Source organism: Uloborus diversus, chromosome 1, assembly GCF_026930045.1.
Source record: "Uloborus diversus isolate 005 chromosome 1, Udiv.v.3.1, whole genome shotgun sequence".
Lineage (NCBI taxonomy): Eukaryota > Metazoa > Arthropoda > Arachnida > Araneae > Uloboridae > Uloborus > Uloborus diversus.
The window spans coordinates 226,281,285-226,299,311 of record NC_072731.1 but is presented as its reverse complement, the minus strand read 5'-3'; the positions used below and the strand labels follow the sequence as shown (position 1 = coordinate 226,299,311).

The 18,027-nt window shown below is 35.2% G+C and overlaps 1 protein-coding gene across 1 annotated transcript in view; it reads left to right on the top strand.

Annotated features, from left to right (window-relative positions):
- Positions 1 to 15,238, top strand: part of LOC129234188 (fibroin heavy chain-like) — a 37,687-nt gene extending 22,449 nt beyond the window's left edge. Inside the window, exons 5-7 of the mRNA XM_054868103.1 lie at positions 5,474 to 5,593; positions 7,900 to 7,939; positions 12,070 to 15,238. Of these exons, the coding sequence (XP_054724078.1) occupies positions 5,474 to 5,593; positions 7,900 to 7,939; positions 12,070 to 15,014 (3,105 nt within the window). The 3' untranslated portion in view covers positions 15,015 to 15,238. The remainder of the gene's footprint in view (positions 1 to 5,473; positions 5,594 to 7,899; positions 7,940 to 12,069) is intronic.
- The last annotated feature ends 2,789 nt before the right edge of the window (positions 15,239 to 18,027 follow it).

Below are 18,027 nucleotides of genomic sequence, written 5' to 3'. Positions count from 1 at the left end.
TTGACTTGATTCTTAATGATTTCTTCGTTTTGGTCTACGTTATCCTCAAATTCAGTTTCAAATTCTGAATGCTTGCTTTCTTCAATATTCTCATTTGATGTATTGAGAATGCATTCGTTTTTTTGTTTCTTCTATCGAAAAAAAAAAGGATAGGATTTGTTTCATAGTACAATACTCTGAAGCAACGAACAGTTTTTCCCCCGTTACGAACTGCATTTCTCATCTAGTGTGCAACTTAATAGGGATGTTGTTATTTCCCAGTATTTTCACCAATCGTAAATTGTTCTTATAAATACTCCTTCTGCTTTGAAGTGAACTTGAACTGCTCGTAAAGATAGGGCTCATCCAATTTCATTAAATTGAACTTTTGGCAATGCAGGGGTATTTATTAGTTGAAAATTCGAAGCATTTATATAAGATGCTTGTAAGAGCTTCTCTCTATACATCTTTCGTGTAAAATCCATTTGCAAGTTGAGGTCACATGTATGTCAAGAACAATTGGAATAAATAGATTTGTTTGGCCGAAAAAACAAGATGAGTATTGGTATGATAATCTAGACATGTTATGCACAATACATCCGCCTGTACCTATATCAAAATGGGCATTTTCTATTCAAGAAAAAGACGCTCTTACTGCCCAAAGCTATTTATGTTAAAAGATACACATTTTTGTATTAAATTAAAAATAAATATGTTCAAAAAACAATCTAGGGGTGAAGAGATTAAACAAATAAATATAAAAAAAACGCCATAACGTACTAACTTCGAACGATTATATTTCCAAAAATAATAGAAGTGACACCGATTTTTTTTGTGCGAATGTTAGACAAACATGTTGGTTATCAACCAAATTTAGTATCAGATCTTTGCTATGAGGGCGACAGTTGTAGTTAGATTTTAAATATTTGTGTTTTTGTGAAATTTATCGAATAAAAGTTCCAATATCTTCTGGCGCCCTTACAATGACAACGATTTTGATACATATTTTTGATGTATGTAAGTGTGGCTAGAAAATGATCAAAAAATGTTGGTGTCATCACGAAGGTGCTTTGAGAAAATTATCCTTGAATATAGAAAAAAATTCATTTTCGGTCATTTTTAAACGGAGTTTGTGGGCGTCGCCCTCGTAGTGTCACCAATTTGAAAGCTGTAACAGTATCTAACAAGACCATATAGTAATATAGAATTAAAAAATCCATGTCATTATAAGGGCGCTTCAAGCAACAAGCACATTAAAATCTGCAAATTTGAAAAACCAGCAAAAATGTGCCACGCCCCCTAAACAAAAAAACTTGTTTTCTCAAAAACGGTGAGTCAGACATGGCTCAAATTTCGGATTTACATTACATTCATGATAAGAAACAACATATGTGAAAAATTTTGAAAAAAAAAATAGAACCGACTTCAAAATTGCTCTAAAAAGTGAAAAATAATTTTATTCTTTAAACACCTTCGATAATACTTTTAAACATAATTTTTGAAGTTGGCGCAAAAACGATCGATAAAATCATTCACAGCCATAACTCAACTACAAGTATAAATTTAACCAGGTCCAGTTTCTTCACTACCACATGCATTACGCATTGATGACAGCATATTTGAGTAACGATATAAATGTTTCGTTCCTAAGTTTGGATGATTTTTTGATAAAAATATGAACGAAGCATGGTTACAATGGATTTTACTTTTTGTTTTTGCGCCAACTTCAAAAATTATGTTTAAAAGTATTATCGAAGGTGTTTAAAGAATAAAATTATTTTTCACTTTTTAGAGCAATTTTGAAGTCGGTTCTATTTTTTTTTTCAAAATTTTTTTATTTCATTCTTTTTAGTGTAAATGTAGATATTTCAGTAAAAGTAAGAAGTTACCTAGTAAGAAGTGCGGCTCTATATCACTGTATTGCTTTAGAAAAGCCTTTATTCAAAATTATCATTACAATTACTATTAATGTTACAGTTATATGGCACCAAACTTTTATAACAATGAGTTTCATATTGTCGCTTAGATGAAGATAGCGAAGACAATGTGAAAGCCAAATGAAGCGAATACTCGTTAGTCTCAACTCGAGATCTTTATTCAGAACCATGAATGAACGTTACATCTCCTTATATACAACTTGAAAAAGTGCTGGAACTTTCCAAACTTGAAAAGATACAGAAATTAACAGAACATTCGAGAAAATACGGGAAACAGTAGAAACGAAATTTTAGTAAAATTCACTTTGTCCTAGTCGGGATTTGAACCCGGGTTGCTCGTGTGGGAGACGAGAATTCTACCACTGAGCCACCGTTATCCACGGATGAAACGAGCGAACTCCGCTACAATATGATTTTAATCATTTAATAGGGAAATTTACTGTTTTTTGCCCATAACTTTTTATCTAAAGAACAAATATGGTCAAACAAAGTAATGGGACCTAAGTTGAGCTATCCTCTATCCATTAAAAAAAGAATCATCAAAATCGGTTCACTAGGTGAGACGCTATGAGTGGACAAACAAAAAAAAAAACATACATACGGTATGAACTGATAACCGCCTCCTTTTTGAAGTCGGTTAAAAATAAAGAAAATTAAAAATCCCAACAATCACAACCTGCCTGATCCTTACAGACAATGGCTCTTAAACTTAGACGGCAAAAAAAACACGCTTTTCGGGAGAAATTTTCAAACATTTACATATAAAACCTGTTTTTAGTTAATTATTTCCAAATTGGAGGGTCATCTCACTCTCTTCTATCTCACGAAGAAATATACACAAAAAGTTTTTAAAATAATGAAAAAGCGAATGCACTGGAAGTGTTAGGGTAATGGTAGTTCTTTGCTAAAAGTATGGCTATTTTATCAAAAAAAACTATCGAATTTTTTTTTAATCAAATAAGTAGTCAAAATGCATTATTTATGTCATATTTAATAATCGTTTAAAGTTTTAGAAAGGGGCAATGACTATTGAACAAAAAATTATTTAGGGTGTTCGCCTACCTTAAAAACTCAAATTTTGGGCTATATTTAGAGACGTTGGGTGAGGGAGGATGGATTTAGGAAACTCTATCGAAATTATTTCGAAATTGAAATTCTCGAGTAATTTTTGAAAGTTCGAATCTTAAAAACGCATTTTATTCTATTTTTGATGGTTTAAGAAGAAAGGTCAAAGTTCGGGTGCTCACTCCAAAGTACTTTTTGAAAGTGAAGCTTAGAAACCGAAATATTCTGCTGTTATATGTTGAGAAATTAAGTAGGTGTTCTTCTAGCTCTTCTGCTGTCAGGCCTGGAAATATTTTGCCATTGAAGCTCTAAAAATCCAATTTTAAGCATTTTTTGGACGTATTAGACAAAGTGATGAAAGATTCGTGAGCTCTTCCCCCAAAAAAACGCTTTTGAAAGCTATCATCACAATATTCACCGGGGGGGGGGGGGCGAGAACCTGCCGGAAATCGTTTGTAATTGAAGTCCCGAAAAAGGCTATTTAAAGGTATAAGTTAAGGAATAAGCTAAACTCCTTTGAAACTTTTTCCAAAATGAAGTAGAGGAATGTGGAGCAAAGTGAAATGGTTAAGATCATTTACTTTTTTCAAAATGAATAAATTGGAAATTTGTTTTGAAAATTATGGTACATAAAGAAAGAACACTATATTTTATAATAAAACTTGCACTGAAATATTATTTTTTATTTTTGACAGTAAATTTGTACCTTTAAAAAAAGGTGGAAAATTTTCCCTTCTTTTTTTCGTGGGGCAAAGTAAAAAATAAAATATTTTTCGAATGAAATATTTTCTATTCGATTGTTAAGGATATTTTTGAAAGAGGAAATGGGTAAATAAACAATGAAAGAAGAAGTGAAAATAAAATGAAACAATTAACGAATAAATAAATATATAAATAAGTTAATACATGAGAAAAATTAAATGAATGAATAAAATAGTGAATGAAAAAGAAAATAAGTGAATAAATAAACTAATAAGAGAACTTTTAAATGAAAAAATGCGAATGAAACAACTAATTAACTAATACGTAAATGATTTTATAAAAGATTGAATAAGTAAATGAAATGAGCTACATTTCACTTTGCCCCATCCACTTTGCCCCGCATGCAGTTGAATAACTGTACAAAGCATTTGAAGTGCAAATAAGCTTAATATTAAGCAAATAAATACTGCACCGTATATTAGTAGATCTCAATTAACATTTAAAACATTAATAACAATTACTTTATCACTTAATAATAACAAAAATAATTTTTGGCTTTTAACAAAATATAACAATATGAGTATCATTTTTTGAAAATTGCATGTATTATCATATTCTCTGATTTTCAGAGGTATTTTTTCTTGACTGGAATAGACTACGTGTGTTACTACATAGTTAAAATATTACTAGGCAGGTGGCACCAAAAGCAGAGTAAATATTTGACCATTTCACTTTGCCCCGCTATTCCACTTTGCCCCATATTCCCCTACTATAGTTCAGTTTTTGGTTACCTTTCATAGCATATGTGGAGGAGCATGGGGAAAGGGGGCTCTCTTCAGAAAAAGTTTCGAAGTTAAAGTCATAAAAACGCAAATTTAGACTCGCTTTGGTCTCGTGAGCAATAGGTGTACTCTGAGGACAGCAATATTTAGAAGTCACTCAAGTGTCTAAAGATAGAATCAAAAAATGACGTAAACGATGGAGCAAATTTTTGGAAATAAGTTCTGATTCGAACCGAGGAATAAAATTTCCCTCCCAATTAAGACCTAAATTGCTTTTAAAGTATAATTCGTATTTTAAATCTTGTTATCTTCTAATAATATTTTCTTTCTTTTTTATCTTATTGAAAAACATTTCTATGATTTTAGGAGGGGGCATGTCCCCCCTCCTCTAGATCTGCTTCTGTTTTTATGCTCTCGTGTGATTGGTTTTGAACAATTTTGTGTTGTTTTTAGAACAATAATTTGACTAATAACTTTTATTAACTAATATTTCCACTTTTTGTATTGCTAGGGGCCCGGCTACTATCTAGGAGCCCGGACTTCTAAGTTGCACAGGGTCCCGAGAACCTGTCGCCGGGCCTGCTTCTGCGGGGATAACAGTTTGGTCATAAAAGTCCTTATATTGATGTAAACTGTCCTTTAGAAATGGCAATATGTTTTAAAGTCAAAGGTTCTGAGGGATGGAACCTCACAACTGCCCTCGTGGCACCCCTGGAAATTTCTTCTTTCATGGAAGCCATTTCCAGTTTTCGTGGCCCGGGCCACCAAACTTCATGACATAAAAATCGAAATAAAAAAAAAGATTCATTTTAAAATCTTGAACAGCTTTTAAAATGAATGTTCTCAATCAGTGCAAGGCTTTATAAACCTTGTACAACAGAATATTAATCAGTTGCATTGATTCATTCCTTTTTTTTTACATTTTTTATAATGTTTCATGTTTTTAAGGATTTGTAACAGGAATCATTTTAGTTAGTTATTATGTATGAGTGAGTTATTTTTTTCTAGGATCAGTATAATACTTGCTCGTTCACATGTGTTCCAGCAGCTGATGGATGTAACGATATATACGTTGAAGATGTACCAAGTGGCGAGTTATGCTTCGTATCAACTAGTAATGAGCTTGGGGTAAGTATCAAGAACTTTAGAAACAGCTCTACCTAATTCATAAGAACATAAAAGAAGCAAAGAGCACACAAAAAAAGTTTTAATTTTTCAGGCAATTTCTTGATCTGCCGCAATTGCGTTGAAGTTTCTATACCAAATGCTGCTTTTTTTTAAATATTTTTAGCAAAATTAGTAAAAAAAAGTTTTTTTTTTTTTCCTATGATGGGTAGTGCGGAAAAAAACTTAATTCCCTTAAAAATTTTGAGCTGTGTGCTGTAATTCCTTCCTTTTCCACAGATGCGTAGAAGTTTTGGTAATTTTCTGGGTTTTTTTTTAATGTTTTTAATTAATTTTGTTAAAGAGAACAAAAGAAATGAGCTTATGGATGAACCATAAGCTCATTTCTTTTTGCATTGAAAATGGCGTTCCTTGTAACGCCGAAACACGTGTCTGCAGTAATCTGCAATTTGTGCTTTTTGACGTTGTTATTTCTTACTTTACTTTTCAGCACAAAGGTATTTATTTATCTTAAAGTGAAAAGTATTGAAAACTCAAATTGAGAGTACTCTAGATGGGTAAAAAAGGTTTCCTCAGCTTGGAAATATGAATAGTTACAACATTATTGAGAAGAGAAAAGTTCCAAAATGTGGGCCAAAGTAGCGAGCGTTTACGGTAGTGTTTTAATCAAGAAGATCATATATAATTTTGTTTCATACTTTTTAGCACGAATCGAGCTTATAGAAATAGTCTTTAGAATTAAAGAAACATGTTTTGTATTTTATTTTAAAGTTTTTTGATTTTAAAATTTATTTGAGGTGAAAAATTTTGAAAGTTAAAACACATATTCTAATTACCTATCCTTATTAAGAAAGAAAAAAAACGGTATGGACTTTCGTTTTGATGCAAATGTATTGCGCATAAAGAGAGAGAGAGAGACTAGCTTTTTTTTTTTTTTTTTCATTAACCTTTTTTCAGTATTACTGGTTTGTATGCTTGAATTTAAAAGCAATTTTGTTTAAGTAGGTATAGTGAAAAAAAGAAAGTTTTCAAAAGCGCCCACAAATATATGCTTACTTAAGTTCAGCTTTGAAATTGATTTGTTAAATTGACAATTCATGTATTTATTTTTTCATTGTTTATGGCAACAATTAAAAAACGGAAGTATTTTAAATTTATAACTATTATTATTTTTCATTCTTTCTGGCAACAACTAAAAAAGGGGAAGCAAAACGCAGGGATTATGGCAAAGAATGCAAGCTAAGAAATAGTCTGTAATAAAAAATAGAAAATTTGCCAAAACTTCCATGCATTTGTGACAAAGAAAGGAATTACACCATACATCTCAAATATTTTATGGGAATTTAGTGTCTCCTTTTCACACTACCTGTCATCGAAAATAAAAAAATACATTTTTACTAATTTTGCTAAACATATTAGAAAGTATCATTTGATCGAAACTTCAACGCAATCGCGGCAAATCAAGAAATTGTCCAAAAATTTTCAAATTTTTTAGGCGCACTTTGCTTTACTAATGACATTTTTCCGCGAAGTTGCAAAAAAAAAAGTTTTTTCAGCCCACCCTGTATACATGCCCAAACTGTAAGCACACGAGAAACAAAAAAAACCATGAAGTAACAACTTAGCAGCACCCGAATCTGACGATTGACCTTTCTCCTTTCCATCGAAGAAAATATGTACTTTTTGAAAATATTTTTGAGTCTATCAAATGCGCTTTAATATGCAAAATAAGAAATAAAAACGTTCATTTTCAGATTATAGAAGATACGTGTTGAAGCGTTATTAAGAACACCTTTTTCAATGCAAAATTTTTTCTCTATATATTTTTCTTTTACTGAAGCCTGATTGTTGAACATGCGTCACTTGACACAACTTCTATTTTCGAGGCAGACCGAGCAGCGGTGGACAACACAGCTAATTTATTTTAACGAAAAACTCACAAAATTTATGTGAACCAATTAGATTTTATTAAAGTTCTTAATTCGTTCAAGTAAGATAGTTTTACTGCATTTTCGTATGTAGTTGGTTTCCGAACTCAAAAATCACCCCCGTTCATAACGTTACATCGGTTTCAAAAATATCGCGGACACACGATTTTATCGTAACCGCGGTCAAGTGCATTTCTTTTCATCCTTAACATAAAAGAAAAATTAAAATTCAGTAAGAACAAAAACTTAAGCCTCTTAAAACTGTCAAATATTAAATAAATATTGCTATCAATAGAACAACTGATTGTAACACAATATTGAAGAGTGTTTTGGCTGAACTACACTGTAACAGAAAAATTCTCTTTTCTTTTCTTCTTCTAGACGTGCTATGGATGCGTTTGTGTCTCTCCAACTGGACAAAGTAAGCTTTACGCATCGTTTTCTAAATATTTAATCAGAAAAGTATGCTGAAACTTAAAAATAGCTGTAGACTAGTTGTTGAATAGTTAGCATTAGAAAAACAGAAATTGTAAAAGAAAAAACTGCATTTTACAATTTCTTCTTTCCTTATGTGACTGTTCCTTACTTTTTAGTCAAATACTAACCCAAAAAACTCCACTGATTTTCATGCACTGAAGTTAGGAACACTTTGATTGTAGTCCTGCGAGCGATCATCTTTTGCGCTTTCATTTGGCTATGCACATGCAGCCCAAGTTCAACCATCTCTTGAGGAATGCTAAAGGGTCTTCTACACTTTTAAGTGGATTGCAAACCACTGGGACATGATCGGAAGAAGTGCTGTGCCGAATTTATATTATATATAGTGGCCTAAAATCGCATTTTGGCCCATGTCATGGTCATCTCTACCGCCTTTATCATTGGAAGGGTAATTCGACTCTTTTCTAGTAAAAATAAAATATTTTCAAACTTGACTGCAAAGCTACTTTAGATATTAGATTCTTATCAATTATCAGCGCGATCAATGCAGATTCCTCTTCGATTCTTAGTTTTGTTTTAATCATTTCCGCCAACGACGTATTTGATTTGAGGTAAGCGAAAAGCTAAACACTAATTGAAAAAAAAAAAAAAACTACGTCATAAGGCTGTGACGCTATCCGTCATAAGCCTCCAAACAGCCCAATATAGTTTATAATTGTTAAAACTGTCTGTGATAAAGTTCTTAACACAAGAGATTGCAAAGCTCCTCGTCAAATGTGAAAGGTTCATTACTTCGCCTGAGGAGCCCAAAGGTCAGTTATTATTACTTACCTCATCGATAAGGTGTAGGTGTCCATATTAGAAAGTCATGACCTGCAATTAGTCTAAAAATTGCACGAGCTAAGTCCATTGGGAGAGAAGAAACAGAAGGTCCCACCATATTTGCCCCCTCCCTCCCCCCCCCCCCCCCAATCGAAAAGATCTACTCATTGTCTTTTTAACCTGACCTGAGTACAAAATTGGTGAAAGGAGAATGGGAAAAGACTTGCAGTTTAGAACCCTTCCTGGTTCTTACCTGCAGTCTCATGAACAGTATAGGGACTTCCACCTACCTTCATGCTTAGATCGAATATCAGCGTTTGAACTCATTTCTTTGTCCCCGAGAAACACCGAACTCCATTCCGCCTCGGCACCCAGGGTTGCCCTAATTGTAACGGTCTACTTGTTGTTGTAATCTGAGTCGCGATTAAAATTTCTTGCCTTGAGAAACCTCGCAACCGCAGTCATTTAGGTTTCGAGTGATTGGAGTCATAATCGCGGTAGATTCTGATCGTAATTTCTTTAGTAGTCACCAAATCAAAACTTAACAACAGATATTCTGGTTGAAGATGAGCAATGGTTTCACTAAAACCATGGGCTATTCTTAAAGAGCTCTTCTTTACCATGTGGAAAGTTGAAGACGTTTGTCCACCGAGTGTCCAGGCAATTATTCTCTCATAACTCCTTTTCATCTCCCTGGAAAATAAATACAATGGTTTAACGTAAATCATGAAATTACTTAAGTTTTTGTCACCAAAAGTTGGTTGAAGGAAGGTCAAAGAGCAGTTCTTACTTACAGAAAGCAGGATTGAACTCAAGCTGAAACTAGGGGCGTCTCTCAAAAGAAAACTCAATCATCACAAATTTTAAAAAAAGGAAAAATTAATTTGCATTTTGATAACTTGAATTCAAATTATGTTTTTCGCAATCCCGAGTGTGTGTGTGTGTGTGTGTGTGTAGGCGTGTGTGTTTGTGTGGGGGTATCTGTGTTTGTGTGTAGGAGGTATGTGTATGTGTGTAGGCATGTGTTTTTGTGTCTGTGTGCGGGCATGAGTATGTGGGTAGTTGTGTGTATGAGTGTTTGTGTGTGTGAGTTATGAGTATGTGTGCGTAGGTGTGTGTGGCTGTGTTTGTGTGTGTGTTGGTGTCTGTATGTATGCGTGTGTGTGTATGTGTGTCTAGGTGTATGTATGTGTGTCTAGGTGTATGTAGGCGTGTGTGTTTGTGTGGGGGGTATCTGTGTTTGTGTGTAGGGGGTATGTGTATGTGTGTGTAGGCATGTGTATTTGTGTCTGTGTGCAGGCATGAATATGTGGGTAGTTGTGTGTATGAGTGTTTGTGTGTGAGGGTTATGAGTATGTGTGTGTAGGTGTGTGTGGCTGTGTTTGTGTGTGTGTTGGTGTCTGTATGTATGCGTGTGTGTGTATGTGTGTGTGTGTTTGTATATGTGTGTCTAGGTGTATGTATGTGTGTCTAGGTGTATGTATATGTGTGTATATGTTTGTGTGTGTAGGTGTATGTATGTATATGTGTGCGTGTAGGTGCGTGTATGTATGCGTGTAAATGTAGGATATTGACGCAACCTAAAGCCGGTTTTCGCTAGAAGCAACATCGGGAGGAGCCGGTTGACTGTGATGCTGCAGAGGGTGGCAGGGGGAAATAAAATCATAGGAATTCAAAACAGTCAAATGAAAGCAATAAGCAATCTTGATTGCTCAAAAAAGAAAATTTGTATAATAATAATAGAACGATACAACTTTGATTTAATTAAAAACGCCCGCAGCAAAAAATAAATAAATAAGTAAATAAAAGTTCCTAAACATTCAATACATAATGCCAACGTTTATGGTTTCCTCTACATTTGACTTAAAAAATATGACACCAAACAGACTTTGATTGGTTTAATGCTTGATTGATTCTAAATCCTACTTCAATGGAAAGGGGAAAAGTCTAAGCAATTAAACTTCTTTCTTAAACAAGCGTATTTTTATCAAATTTTTAAAAAAATTCAAATTTTCTTCCTGCTGTTTCGATGTTATTTATTTCCTTTAAAAGTTAGGAAATACATGAAGTACATTTTATAGGAGTAAAAAAAGAGAGAAACATAAGAAAAGGAAAAAAAAAAATACCTAAGCAGATTATGTAAACTAAACTCCATATTGTTTCTAGGAATGCACACTCGAAACAATGCCCAGAAAATCACTCCATGTTCACAAAAGTATTTAACACTACACCTAAACAATATTCAATAAAGTTGTAAAAGAATTTTCATTTCTTATTTTTGATTAAATTACAGTTGAAGGGTTACAGGGAAAAACGATCAAAGTCCATTTTTCTAAGAAAAACTCTGGTTAACCTATGGGAACTCGTAGATTATTACAGACAGTGTTCAAGAGAAATATTATTCAGACAAGAATCCTTGTAGTGAGTTTTAACAGGGAAGAATGAGGTTACCTTGAAAACGATTCGAGATTTCAAGCTCAAAAACGTAATGAGGGAAATTTGAGCATGGTGGACTATGATCATTCTTCCCCGTGGCCCTTCAGTTGTTATATAAAATCACATATAAATACTTAGGTCATATGGAGTCTTTACAAAGTTGAACAGAAATTTTGCTTTTTGCAGACTATTTTTAGTTTATAAGAGCAAAAGAAACTTTTTATGTTCGAATGAGATATTTTTCTTTGCCTATTCTTACTTACTTATTACATGTGTTGATAATTTTGTTTTTCTTATAAGCATTTAGGTGCATTCAGAAGTAAATGGAAAAAATATAATTTATATTTTCCTCTGTCGTTTCTAAATTTCTCTGTGTTGCATGCAGTACTTTTTTTTTTTGCTCAATTATTATTTCATTTTTTTTTTCAGATCTAAGCAAAAATAACGCATTTAGATATCCTCTCTTGTTAACTCCAATGTTAAGTTTCACCATTGCTTGTTCTAGGTAAAAGGAAGCTAACCAACTCCAGTTTCTTTTTCTCGGTAGATAATTAGCTAGTCAAATCCCTTGTACGCTCAGCTGAAAGTGAAAAGCGAAAGTGTCCAACATTTTACTTTGGTGAAAGCAGTTATGAATAAAATTTCTTTATTGTTTTCTCTCTCCGTATTAGCCTTAAAAATGCATGTGAATTATCAAGTTATTCCGAGTTTCGGAAGATAGTATACTGACTGGCCAAGTTAATGAATGCTAACGCACTACACGCGCACAGAAACAGAATATTTATAGAGCATGAAACAGAAATAAATGTAGTATGTAGTAACGTATATTTCTCTAATATACTTTTCATTTTACAGAGGTAACACCGTACGTAGGTCCGCCAGAAACAATAGGCGGCCCCACAAACGCTCCAACACCAAAAGGTTATATTAGCTTTGCACAAGCTGTTGCAGAAAGCAGTGGCATTTCTACCTTTACTCCTTACGGTCAAGTGTCAAGTCAATTGTCTTTTGCTCCACAACTAGTTGGATCAGACAACTTAAGTGCAACACAACCACCAGCTGGAGGAAGCAGTGGTTCTCCTGCAAGACTTCAACGATCATCAGATGCTCAAGCAGTAGCAAGAGCTCAAGCAGCTGCAAGAAGCAGAGCGTCCTATGGAGGCTCCAATCAAGGCCAAATTTATTCTCAAGGACAATCTAGTGCAGAGGCTCAGGCACGAGCACGAGCTGAAGCATCAGCTAGCGCTAGATCCACAGGAAGTGGCTACCGCAATGATTTCACACAGAACGGAAATGGTGTTACTTATGGCTTTGTTGATGAAAGAAATTCCAATAACGGACAATCCGTAATGGAATCTCAAGTTTCTCGATCATCTGATGGTTACAGCACATCTAGTAGTTCTTCTTCTTCATCGAGTTCCGGATTTAATAACTTCAGGGGAAACTCCGCTTCATCCGAAGCCTACGCTAGGGCCTATGCTGCAGCTCAAGCTCAAGGATTTTCAGGAGCAGGCGCTCAATCTTATGCCGAAGCGTTTTCTGCAGCTCAATCTCGAGGCTGGTCTTCAACTCAAGCAGAAGCCTATGCTTACGCATATGCCAATGCACTGACACAGGGATATGTAACTGCACAAGCACAAGCATATGCAGAAGCCTATTCTAGAGCTCGAAGTCAAAGATCTGGTTCAGCTCAAGCTCAAGCTTACGCCAATGCTTACGCAGAAGCACAATCACAAAGATATGCTATGTCCCGAACGCAAGCTTATTCTAATGCCTATGCCACAGCACAAGCACGAGGATATTCTACATCGCAAGCACAAGCTTATCCTAACGCCTATGCAACAGCACAATCACGAGGCTACAGTACGTCACAAGCACAAGGGTACGCTACATCACAAGCGCTAGCTTATTCCGAAGCATATTCAAGAGCTCAAACACTAGGCTTCAGTACCTCTGAATCTCAAGCTTATGCTAACGCATACGCGGAAGCACGAGCACAAGGGTATGCATCGTCACAAGCCCAAGCTTATGCTGAATCCAGAGCCAGAGCATATTCTCAGAATCAGGTTACAGGTATGCGCTATGGTGGTACAACTGGATTCTCGAATCAAATGTCAAGTACTTCCGCACAATCAAATGCTCAGTCATCAGCAGCAGCCAATTCTAGTTCAAGAAGGTCTAGATATGAAGTCTTCACTGGTTCAAGCGGCAGTGATACATCAGTTAATAGCCAAAGACAGTCCACTGCGCAATCGCGAGCCAGAGCTGAAGCGCAAGCTGCTGCAAGCGCTAGGGCTACAGGTAGTGGTTACAGAAATTACCAGACAAGGAATGGAAATGGCGTAACTTACGGATCTGTCGGTCAAACAAATTTCAATGATGGTAGATCGGTTTTCGGATCTGAAGTATCTCGATCATCTGATGGCTCTGGCTTTTCAAGCAGTTCCTCGTTTGCTTCATCTTCTTCCGATTTCAATCAAAACTACATTAGAAGACAATCCTCTTCGTCTTCAGCAGCTTATTCTGATGCATATGCAGCAGCGCAAGCACAAGGCTTTTCAAGAGCTGAAGCGCAGGCCTATGCCGAAGCTTATTCTCAAGCTCAAGCACAAGGTTTCGATGCCGCCAGAGCTCAGGCTTATGCTTATGCGTATGCGGAAGCAAGAGGACAGGGAATGGGATCATCGCAAGCACAAGCTTATGCTGTGAGCAGAGCTCAAGCAACTTCTCAAAACCAAGCAACTTATTTTCAGAGAGGAAACGCAAATGCTGAATCCTCAGCAGCAGCAAGCTCCAGAACAAGTGCATTTAGTAATTCAAATGGCAACAGAGGATCCTTCAATTTTATTGGGAGTGATAGGTCTGCAGCACAATCTCAAGCACAAGCAGAATCAGAAGCTTCCTCTAGTTCAAGAGCAGCAGGCAGCGGGTTTGAAACTCAAAATGGAAACAGTGTGACATATGGATCTGCTTATTCTCAGGCATATGGAGCAGCACAATCCGAAGGTTTTACAGAAGCAGAAGCTCGAGCATATGCCAGTGCTTACGCAGAAGCTCAAGCTCGAGGTTATGGCGCTGGTCAAGCCCAGTCTTATGCATACGGTTCAGCACAAGCTCAAAGTCTTGGTTATAGTGGCTCGCAAGCTCAAGCTTATGCTGACGCTTATTCGGAAGCACAAGCAAGGGGTTCTGGATCATCTGAAGCTCAAGCCTATGCAGAAGCGAGAGCCCGTGCAGCTTCTCAGAGCCAGTCGTTTACTACATTTAATCCTCCACCAGGAATGAGGAGTTTCAATTCCAATCCATTCAGCCGGGATTTTTCTGGCACACAATCCGAATCTGAAGGATTTTCCCAATCCGGATCACAAGGAAGAATGATGACTACAGGAAACGAACAAATGAGATCCATGATGCAATCTATGACTGGGATGTCAGGTTTTAATATGGGGTCATTCGGTCAATCTAGCAGTTCAGGACAATCGGCCAGTGGAGCTAGTGCTGCTGCAGGTCAAGACACTAGTACAGCAAGTGGTTCTACGGGGCAAGCTGAATCTGGAGGCACTGGAGGCGAAGCTACCAGCACAGCTGGGTCTGGTGGCACTGTAGGACAAGCTAGTAGTGGAGCTAGATCGAGTGCAGGGCAAATGGACAGTGGGACTGGAGCAAGCGCCGGACAAGCTATGAGTGGAGCTGGTGGATCTACTGGAGGCGCAGCAAGTGGAGAAATTGGAGGGGCTACTGGAGGTGCGGGACAAGCTGCTGCAGGTGCTGGATCATCGGCTGGAACAGTTATGGGATAAACATTTTTGAAAAACTTCCGAAAGTTCCTCTTCCATGCACAGCTTGTCAAAAATATATTCTGTTATGATCTCTTTCATTTGAAGTGCAAACAATCTATGGACATATTAAAATAAGCAATATTTACAAAGCATTTGTATAAAATAATAAAATGTCGAAGGAAACACTAGAAAATTTAAATATTTTTCAATTTTAGCTCAAGAAGGAATAAAAAATTATTATTTTCTTTGTTGTTCACTTTTTTATGCTGTCTAAAGACGCGATTTTTTATGATGTGAGTAAGCGCCTACCATAGAATGAGTGTCATTTTAGGTAAACCGTACATCCTTTACATCTAAATTTAATTTGGCTTTAATAAAATTATATTTTTTTACCCCTGCAACAACTGGTCGTTAGAAATTGTATACTCGAAAAGATGACTGCACTTGTTCATTTTCTCTGCATTTCATCAACACAGGGCTTCCCAAACTGCGACCCAATTGGGGGGTCCGCGGTAAACTTCGGGAAAAAAAAGCTTAAAAATCACTAAATGATACTTCAGTTTTGCATTTAAAAACTAGAATTTTTCCCTTAGATGTGAGGAGTTGAGTCCTCCTCCCCGACACCTCAAGGTACAATGTTGTAAGATCATGCATAGGTGGTCGAACCGTTTTCTTTTTTGAAAAAACCATGCAGTTTGTCGTTAGGTGAATATGAATGTTTGATCGACATAACTTCAAACTACAACTTGAAATCTTCCTTCCAGGATGCTTTACCTCGAGGGTCCAACAAGTCCGAGTAAAAAAGAAAGCCTTTCTGATTAGTTCTTTCCGAACAATATTATTTTAGAAAACCATGTTATACTGAATTGTCCCACAAATTCTGAAAAAAAAAAAGATTTTTCCGGAGCCTACAAATTTTACCTGGCTTCTTAGATTTTGCAATTTTTGTCACTCTGTGCTTACCCTCATTTTTGGCTTCGGCTGGAAAACAAAAAATACTTATCGTTGAAAAAGCAAAAATCGTCTTCCAATTGCCACTACTTGCTGATGTGAATCCGGATTTTCAACCGATGCCGCCACCAAAATTAAATACCAAAGCTGTCTAAATGCTGATTCTAATATTTGACTTTAGCCATCAACAATTAAACCTAATATATTAAAATTGCGTTAGTTGAAACAACCTTACTTTTCCCATTAATTCGATGTTCAATTTTAAATTTTAATCGTTTTGTTACCAATTGATTTCTGTTTGTTCAACTTCATTTTTGTTATCTAGAATTTATAAATAAAGTTAAGCGTTGTAAACCATCACCTTTTTTTTTTTTAATGTTGATACTCACATCCATTTAGCATTGATTAATTTAATTTAACTAAGTTCAAGTATATACAAACTGCAAATATCTATGACAGGGGTCCAATCTGAGCATTGGTCCATAAAAAGGGTCCTCTGGCCACAAAGTTTGGGATGCCTTGCCTCAACACAATGTAATTGTTTTTCTGTAAAAGCATTATACACTTACTCCAACCACCATAAATGAACTCTATGGATATGGTCTTATAACGCTTAAAAAGTATTGTTAAAACTGGAAATCTGGAGAAAATATAGAGTGCACAAATTTTCTCCCTGCTATTACTTAGTTAAATTCGATGAGGCAATCAGAAATGGAGACCGGAGTTTTTATTACCACGTAACCACGCGACTAATGTAATAAAGAAAAGGTTTAAAATGGTAACATTCGGAATAGCAAATTGAGACGTTTATTTTGTTTATTTATTTATTTTTTCTTTTTGAGCCATAAATTATTTGACCTCGTCCCTTCGTTTAAAAGGTATAGGGTCAATAGTTAGAGATTGCAATACCGGATCAAATATTCGATACCGGTATTCGGTATTTTTAAAATGTGATACCGGTTTTAATACCGGTATTTGAAATTTTTCAAAAAATGTTTGAAAACATTTTGTTTTGTCGCCACATTTCATAATTTTGTGCAAAGATTGTATTATTTATGAAAACGTATTGTGAATAAATGTAAAATGAAGGAACAAATGTCATAATAAAAAATCAATAATAGTAAAAATCACAATGCATATACAAGCCTACTACTCATTTAGTGCTCAACTTTCCAACAATCAAAAGTACTCTTTCTTATTTGACGCAGGTCAGTGGTACTGTTAACAATGCGCAATACGTCTCCTCTAATTGTATAGACTTGAAGTCTTTCATCTTCAAATAATTCGGTCTCTTGCGTGTTATTTCTGGATAAATTCTTTTGTGTGTGTGTGTGTGTGTGTGTGTGTATGTGTGTGCTTCTTCTGTATTGTATGTGTTATTATTATGATTATTTTTTTAATGCATGGCTAGTAATTTCTTTCATAGAGACGATACTTTTCCAATATTAACATCAATTTCTCTTGAGCATGAGAGGTTTGTGGTTGTTTTTCATTATGAGCCATTCCATTTCAGATCAGGCAGGGTCTGTCACATGACCATCACCGATTTTTTTGAAAAAATTACAGTAGTTACAACTAAGGGGCATATGAAATATCCCAAAAGGATTTTGCAAGAAAAATTTTTTTTCTTCAGTTATAGCCTATTAAAATTCTGTACAAAATCCGCCATTTCGGAAAAAAAACGGCAAAACACTCCATTTCAAATGGACATTATTTCAAAAGTATTTAACATATTTGAATAATTCTTTTTTCTAAAAATAAATAAGGACCCATATATCCTCCAGACATCGTTTTTAAAAGTTTAGTTAGGTTTTTTGATAAAGAAAAAAAATCATTTTTGTCGCGTAAAAACTGCATTTTTACCGATTTTATGATTTTTTTTCTCCATGAAAAAAAATTTTTTTTTACTAAACGGAGATGGCAGTCTAAAGCCTTTATATGATAGTTTCATAACATATTTTATTATAATCCTTGGATGCATACAGCGTAGGAAATAAAATTTGAAATTTTAAAAATTTTCAAAAATTAGCGATTTTTGAAGTGATTTTACTTAAAAAACCCATTTTTTAAAAATCTAAAAATT